Raw genomic sequence first — 8,356 nt, forward strand, 5'->3', positions numbered from 1 at the left:
GCAGCCTGGACAACCCACGCATGCAGCGCCGCTCACCTCCATCCCCCCTCCATTTTGTGCAGTGTCCGCCGACCCGCGGCCGAAACAAAGCCCCCAGCAGTGCTCTCACCACCTCCTTTGCGAGCTCTTGTCCCCAACTCCCCTTAGGCTAAAAGGTTCAGAGCTAAAGCCAAGCGGTCCAAGGCCCTCCCCAGCGTCCTCTTCTCTCGCTGGACCCCAGCCGCCCGCAGCCAATGCCAGGGTACTACTGAGGGTGCCAACCGGGCCCCTGCCGGTGCCATCTTCCCGGGAGAGGGGTCCTGGCCTCGGGCTGCGGACGGCGCCGGGCCTACCGCCGAGCAGAGCCACAGAGGCGCTGGGCGCAGCGAGGCCGGAGGCCGCTTCCCGGCCCAGGCCCAGGCCCAGGCCCAGGCCCAGGCGGAGACCCGGGGCTGCCCGGAGGGCCCGGATTCGGGTCCACAGCGTGCTCCCGCGTGCCCAGCTCGCTCTCAGCTCCCTCGGATGTCACCCCACCCCTCGGCCCGGGGCTCAGAAAGCGGAAGTATTTGGTAGAGAAAAAACACGGTTTCTTTTCAGTCCGTCCTCAGAACCCCTTTTAGAGAAAATGCTCCTGTCAAGTTTTATTTCCCGTGCAAACCACCTTCCACGCTGCCAAGAATTAAGACCGGGAGAGATTAAATACCCGATTATTCTCTTGGGGAGGGCGGGGCGGGGCGGAGAAGCGGGCACCCGCACAAAACATTCGTTTCAATCGGCTTGTCCTCATCAAATCACGCCTGGAGAGGCCCGCCAAGGCCCCGCTCTCGGGCGACCGTGACGTCAGCCTGCAGCTGCGGGGCGACTCCCCGGCGCGGGTGCCCGGCCCTCGGAGGAGCCCGCCAGGCGCGGGCCTCGGGGGTCCAGCGCCCTGACCTCGGCCAAGCGTGCTGCTGCGTGCCTCCTGCGACACACAAGCCTTGCAGGCAAGGCCGGCTCTGGCAGGGTCGGAGCCTCCATTTTGAGCAGAGGGTTCGCTCGGAAGCAGGGAAGATTTGGAGCGTCACCTCTGCCCCGGGGGCGCGACATCAGGCGGCGCTCCGAGTCCGCGGCTGGCGCTTCTGCGGCTCGTCCACACGCCCGCACCTGGGCCGAGCCCCGCGCCACCGCGCCGCCGCCCGCCAACGTTCCAGCGTCTCTAAGGGGCCGTGCTCAAGCTTTCCGCCGGGGTCCCGGCTCTTCAGCTGCGCGACGGAGCCGGGCAGAAATGAAATCAACTGTGACAAGGCCGTAGCTGCTTTCATGGAGGGATTTTTTCCGTGCCGGCGTCTTTCTTTCTTTCTTCCTTCCTTCCTTTTTTTCCCCCCTTCCTTTTGAAATCAAATTAAAAATAGCAGACACCTCTCAGGCATTCGGCGGCGCTAGGTAGAGGTTGGAGGATGGAAGCAGCCGATCAGAAAGTGGGTGTTTTCATAAAGAATGAGGCCGGCTGCTATTTACCCGGCGGCCTAGCCGATGAAAACTTAATTGTTGTGTGCGGTTCCTAAAACCTAGGCATAAATCTCCCCGGGCCGCTCGGATAACGCCACATCGTTGTTTATGAAAACTGGGATGTGAGCTACTCGCTGCACATTTCTCTGATTCACCAGGTCTTGGGCTGCTGACACGCATTCGATCAACTTTAAAGGAACGCGCATAAATCAGGAAGCCCCTAGCGTCTCCTCTGTAGAGGTCCGCAAATCCGGAAGGGCGCCTCTGAACCCACCCGGTCGGGGGGCTTAGCAGTGCTGGACAGCCCCCGTCTCCCCTCCGAAACTCCGGAATCCGTAGAGAGGAAGCGAGAAGCCGCATCTTCACCAAACCCTCCAAACACACGCAGCAGGGTGTAATCTGCACAGACATTAGGCGGTGAAATCTGTGTCATTACCCGCGCGCATACGTATCACCCTCCGCTGAATTTCACTGACTCGTGAATTTTTCAGAAAGCACTTCCATTAGGTTGAGTTTTAAAAAAGAATAATTTTCTTTTCCCCTTTCTTTAAAAATTATTGCTTCTCTCTCTCTCTGTCTCTTAACAATTTAAACGGATGGCTTCAGTTCTGCATCAGGCATAAATAGTAGTTAAATGCAAAGTGACATTTTACAATCATCCACTTAAAATACCTTAATAAATTTGACAGTATTAAGAGCATATGGAAAAAGTGGTGTTTTTTTTTTTTTTTAAAGTCCCATATTTACAGTTTTTTAAAGGGCAGGCCATTACAGGATTCAAAATCTTTGCTAATAGATGAAAACACTGTCTAGCTGTTTTCATATTTACAATTTCTTGTTCAGAAGAGGCTTCCCTTTTTAGGAAAAAAGAAAACACATTTGAATCAGCTATCCATCCAGCTGTACTATCCTGGTGTCTGGTGTTATTATTGCTATATGGTGGCTGGAGTCCTTCTGGATGTCTTTTTTCTAAAGGTTTAGACTAATTGCTACTTGGGTATTAAGGATCATAATCCATGCTTGCTTTGGGTTATCTGGTAGATCCATAAGAATTTTAAATAAGAGGGGAGCTAGGTAGGGTCGACTATCACCAACCATTTAGAACGGGGGAAAAAAACCCTGAAATATCTTCCATTAGTTTCAAAAATTGAAGGGGGTGGGGGGAAAGAAAACTACTACTTTACCCAGAGTTCCTGCGATGGGTTGTGAAAGGGGCGGTATTCGGGCTTCACAGCGGCTGTTGGCCTCCTTCCTAGGCCTGAGGCTCAGAATATTTCTTACATCTAAAGAAAAATATCCCCCGTCAACAGAAGAGTCCCCTTTGGAGCTGTTCGTAAACACACAGTATGATCCAGCTTCGAGGGGATTTTCCACCACTTTAAACATTTTGGGGAGAAAGTTGTTCCTTTGGCTTGATGGCAGCTTGTTTAGAAAGGGAGAGCTGTGGAACACAATGTGGGGCGCTTGAATTGGACCATCATTTTCATTTGTTTCCACCAGTGGAGTTAAAATCCATGTTCAGGGCAGCAAAACTGGATTGCACGTCTCAAGACCAGCCCACACGTATGCTTCAAGACCATGCTGTTTCTGAGACAGCTTTAAAGATTCTAGAATTCTCCGTCTATAAAGAAGCTCTAAGTCCAGGTTGGAGAGGTTTCCGTCAGCCAGGTTTCTCAGCAACCAATGTTGTTTTCCATAAATCGATGAATATGGCTTTTTAATTCACAATGACTTTCCTCTAACATAAAGATAAAATTAACCTCATCTCAAAATTCTGCAATCTAAGGCTCCTGGTTCCACCAACATTTCAATATATATATACATATATATATATGTATATATATATACATATATATATATATATGCATAGCACGGATTTGACAAAAACACATTATCTTGTGTGTATATTAAATAGAAAACATACATACGTGTTATTTATGACTCTAAACACAGCACCTGATGTGTTGTTGGGGGGTCAACAAGTAGTAGATATACTTGGTATTGTTATTGTTTTGATGGTGATCGTTAATATTAATTGTGTACATTTCTTCCACAAATCAAATGGCAGTTTTTGCAAACAGCAGTATAAGATTGCACACCACCCACGAGCAGTAATCGGCTCTGAGAGATCCAGGATAACTCTCCTTCTGCATCCATAATATGGTCATTTTGTAGATATGAGATCTTTCAGCTCTCCATACTGACCTCCTAAGAGGTTTCTTTGAATTTCTGAAATGTAACTCTAGAACTCTAGAGTTAGCGAGGCATCTGAAACTTTTTATTTGCCATATAGACTCCCCTATAGCTCTAATTAGGTTGGTAGACCACCTTGGAGGGTGAGGGCCAGGAAAGAATGGTTATTTAAGAACACCTTTTAGACTGTAACAAAAACGTAGAGCTTTGAAGCAGATCTGCAGAAATCTGAGGCAGAGCGGGCACTGGGAAGACAAATCAAACTTGGCCATTAAAGAAAAGGAGCAAAACTTCATCATGTAAAGTACATTTTGTACCTCAACTCTAGAAATCACCTTAAGTTACAACATCTTGGGTCATCAGTAATTAGTGATATTGTATCTGTACAGACTCTACAAATATATATATATATATATACAAGCACACACAAGCACTGATATGCAAATGTATACATGTATACACACAAATAATATATATTCACATATATACAGGCACATGTATAACTTACATATATTCAAATTTGTTCCATCTGGAGCCAAAGAAATGAGTACTAAATCTCTAAAACAAGGAGTCAAGGAGGTAAGACCTTTTGATTCCCTTGAAGCTGAAGAATTACAAGGAAGCTTGTCAACGCGAGGTGGCGCCCTTGATCTACTAATCCAGCCGAGGCCAATTCATGAGCTGTCAAAAGTCAAGGTCACAAATTGTCTTTTTTCGTCAAGGTCAAGGTTTAAGGCCTTTCCTAGTCCTGTCATTTCAACAAATATCAAAACCTGCCCTTTCAGACACATGCAGACCCAACAGTATATTTGAAAATACGATATAGCCTGGGCATCACTGATACTAAACAACTGGTTTTCATTTTCCACAGTGAGCCTGGGAATTTATACTATCTCTTCCTCCTTTCTTTTCTCTCCTTCTCAGAATGTCTAATGCTTTAACTTTCTTGAAGCACTTATCTAAATTTTCAGGATTTTAGTTATCAGGGAGTTCTCCTTTTGCTTAAAAAATTTGTAGTGAAAAAAAAAAAAAGACTGAATTAATAATAGAAAAGAATGGTCCTTGGTTTGTATAGGACAAACCCGCTCCATTTTTTTCTTTCTGTGCAGTGCACATTTAGTATAGGAAAATAACGAGTATTTCCTTTAGATTTTAATGGCAGTGACTATTTTATTACCATAATTAATACCACTATATCATTATCTACAGGTCTAAGGTTTTTTAATTCTTATTTTTAGTAGAAATGTTTGAAAAGCAGGTGCACAAATACATTTTCACAGTGTGCTGAATGTCTTTATTTACAAGATAGCATTTTATAGTGAATGTGAACAAAATGAATGTGCTGGTCGAAATAACTGCTTGATTAAAAATGTGCTGTAAAGATGAATCCTTAAACTTCCTAATGCAGTCTTATAACACAATAAACAAGGAAAAATACTAATCCCTTAATAGATCAAAGTATAGAATTGTAAACATCTAAATGTTTCAGGGGAATGGATTTCCGTTCTGAGTTTTCTAAAAAAATAAAAAAGCAAAATTATTCTCCAGCAAATGTTTAGTAAATTCTGGGGGAAATACCAGTTTAAATGAAACATGAACTTTGTTCAATCCAATGTCCACCATGTCCCGATGGACCTCTCAGGATAGCTGATAAAGTGAATTCTATGAAACATCTGATGCTTGGAATATTTTTTTTTTGAAAAGTTATCAAATCCTTTGGAAAGTAAATGGTATCAGGCAGAGCATATAATCCAAATGCCACAAAATATGCTTGTTATGAGCAATTTAAAATTATTGTCAGAAAGACGTTCCCAACCTGGGGTTCCCTTGTAGCCTCAAAGGCTCAGCTGGTTGTATTTACTACCAAGACAAATGATCCTCAGAAAAGCTTTCTCTCCCTTTCTTCCTTCATTGTAAATAGCCCAAGATCATTATTTCAGTACCTTCTCCTCTCTCCCCTTCTCAATCTATACATGTTTTGCAGAATATACAACAATGGTAGGCATTTCACTGAGATTTACCTGAGCAGTCACTTAACATGCAAAGGAGATGTCAATGGCGACCCAAAGACAAGCAGATGTTTACAACAGCCTCTTACTTTTGTAACCAAGTTTTGGATTATTACCATATAACACAGTATCCTGAAATATTATGGTCACATAAATACTTACAAGATTTCAGTAAATGCGTAACTTATCTGAAACTGCATATTTGGGGGTTGACGTTCAACTCTAGAGTTTGTCATTTAACGGTCTGGTGGGGTTGGCGGGAGAACTGGAAGTCTTTACCTTTTCTTAAAGTTTTAAAAGAGTTGTAGATTCCACCAAGGAGAAAGAGATCTCCCTTAGGAAAGCAAAATGCCAGTGTCTTTCTCTTTCTCTTTCCCATTCTTCAGTTATTATTATTAAGCATTATGTTCATTACATCTGGGCAAAGCAACGAGTTCTGAAGCATTTCTTCAAGTTGCTCTCTCGCTCCACTTTTAATCCATTAACTAGTGGTCTTCAGTTTGTTGATGACTTTTTTCTCTTTGACCCTCCTGTTCTGGAACCAGATTGTAACCTGCCGCTCGGAGAGATTTGTCGTGGCTGATATCCTCCTCCGTTTGTCCTTGGTAATGAATTTGTTTGTAGCATATTCCCGTTCGAGTTCTTTTAATTGCACCTTGGTGTAAGGGACCCGCTTCTTTCTCCCTCGCCTGTAGGAGCTGGCGTCTGAGGGATGAGAAACCACGTCTGGAAGATAGGGAAGAAGGCAAGTTACACAGGGAGCAGACCCAGACCAGGACAGGCGACAGCTCGATCTGAGCCACCCGCCTTGCATCGCCCATGCCTTTTGCCATGCGTGGGTACAATCCAGCCTTCCGCTGAGACCTGAAGGGTCGGTGGGGTGGGGGGTGGGGGGTGGGGGGTGGTTAGCCCTGCACTGAAATGAAATAGCCTATGGCTCCATTGGCCACCCAGCCGAGCCATCCAGTCCACACAGCGCGCTGGGTTCGCTTGACCGCCTGGCCCAGCGGCCCACACCTTAGCCCCAGACGCAGGGGATAACACTTCTATGCCTGGCTCCTCTCTGTATACCCCAATCCCCAACACTTGATGCTTCTACACTGAAGCCCTTTTTTGAGAGAACGAATAGGGGCAATTTTGTAAACCGTTTCCAGGTCAACTTTCCATCCTTAAGTCGATGTCAAGGGCTAAGGAGGGCGGGGCACAGAGGGAGAAGGGAGCCAGCCAGGGTCCGCACAAGCTTCTTCCCAGCCATCCCTCCTCACCCAGAGAGAGCCAGGAGTGGGCCCAACTCAAGGGCAGCGCGGGCCGCGCCAGCTAGCCGGGGTCGGGCTCCCAGGGGTGCAGGCCAGGGAGAGAGCAGAGGGGCAGGAGGGTGACCCGGGAGCGAGCGGCAGAGAAGCTGGAGCAGAGCCGGAGGACCGGGGTTGAGAAGGGGGCGCCATTTACCGGGCAGAGTGGACTTCCAGAGGTGGGGAGGCTGCGCCTGCTCTTTGGGGCAGTACATTTGGCCGTTCCAGCCGTTGGGCAGCGCCCAGGGCTGGTAGCTTTCCATGGGGAGACCCAGGGGCTCGTGGCGCGACTCGCCGGGGCCCCCGAGGCCGGGCACCACCGGCATATCCAGGTAGCCAGGCACGGGCTGATGGTGGTGGTAAGGCCCGGGCGCGTAGCCCTGGTGGTAGAAGGCGAACTCCTTGGCGCGGGAGCTGAACTCCTCGGCCGCCGGGCCGGCCGTATCCATGTACTTGTCCGCGAAGGCGGCGGCAGCCGCGGCGGCCGAGGCTGGCTGCGCGCACGACTTGATGGCGTTGGGGTGCGGGCCCATGCGGGCACACGGGTAGTAGCCGCTGCCGAAATAGCCGTAGGGCAGCGCCGCGGGCCCCGACGAGCTCTGCGCCGCCGCCGAGCAGGGACTGCACTGCTTGGCGGCCTCGGCGCCCGCCGGGCCCGCCGGGCCGGGCCCTCCAGAGGACGACGCAGCCGCGGCCGCGGCGGCGGCGGCGGCGGCGGCGGCGGCGGCAGCGGCGGCCGACGGGGGCGCCTCCCCGGGCGCGCTGTTGTAGGCAGCGGCGGCGCCGGGCGCCAGGGGCGCCGGATGCGCCATCAGGTTGCGGCACTGGTTGGCTGCGGCCGCCGCGGCCGCGGCGGCCGCCGCCGCCACCGAGAAGTTGCCCCCCGCGGCCGCGGCGGCCGGGTGGGGGAAGCCCCCGCCCCCGGCCCCGGCCGCCGCCGCCGCTGCCGCCGCCGCCGCCGCCGCCGCCGCCCCTTCCATGTTCTTGTTGAGTTCGTCGGCCACCAAGCCACCGCCGTTGTCGTAGAGAAACATGACGGTGGGCTCGATCCAGCGGGGGTGGAGGAGCACGGAGGCTGTCATAGCCCGAGCCGCATGGAGAAGACCCCAGTGGCGCTGTTTTAAAAAGCCCCCAAGAAGTGAAGAGCGCGCGGCGCGGGGCCGGGGCCCGAGCGAGGGGGGCGGATCGCGCCCCGCGGGGTCGCGCCAGGCGGCCGCCCATTGGCCCGCCCCCCCCCGCTCCGCCCACGGCGTATGCAAAGCGGGCGGCTCCAACCCGGGCTCTGCGCTGTGCACCCGCGGTCCCCGCCGCCGCCCGCGCCGTCCCCAGCGCCAGAGCCAGCGCCCGCCGCGCGGCCACGCACCATTCACCCAGAAGAGAGGCGGGGGACCCGGG

At 50.7% G+C, this 8,356-nt stretch overlaps 1 protein-coding gene across 1 annotated transcript; it reads right to left on the minus strand.

Annotated features, from left to right (window-relative positions):
- Nucleotides 1-3,723: 3,723 nt before the first annotated feature.
- On the minus strand, nucleotides 3,724-8,122 carry HOXA13 (homeobox A13). The gene is made up of 2 exons (XM_045495164.1): nucleotides 7,119-8,122; nucleotides 3,724-6,395 (listed from the first exon to the last, which is right to left on the minus strand). The coding sequence occupies exons 1-2, from the start codon at nucleotides 8,041-8,043 to the stop codon at nucleotides 6,151-6,153; spliced, it is 1,170 nt and encodes a 389-aa protein (XP_045351120.1). The 5' UTR covers nucleotides 8,044-8,122; the 3' UTR covers nucleotides 3,724-6,150.
- Nucleotides 8,123-8,356: the final 234 nt, after the last annotated feature.

The sequence above is a fragment of the Leopardus geoffroyi genome, chromosome A2, assembly GCF_018350155.1.
Source record: "Leopardus geoffroyi isolate Oge1 chromosome A2, O.geoffroyi_Oge1_pat1.0, whole genome shotgun sequence".
In the NCBI taxonomy this organism is placed as follows: domain Eukaryota; kingdom Metazoa; phylum Chordata; class Mammalia; order Carnivora; family Felidae; genus Leopardus; species Leopardus geoffroyi.

Excerpts from the sequence above, each read along its gene's own strand:
- HOXA13 (XM_045495164.1), bottom strand. The coding sequence starts at position 8,043 with ATGACAGCCTCCGTGCTCCTCCACCCCCGCTGGATCGAGCCCACCGTC. Across the intron at positions 6,396-7,118 it reads CTGGAAGTCCACTCTGCCCG|ACGTGGTTTCTCATCCCTCA; the intron begins GTAAATGGCGCC and ends CCTATCTTCCAG.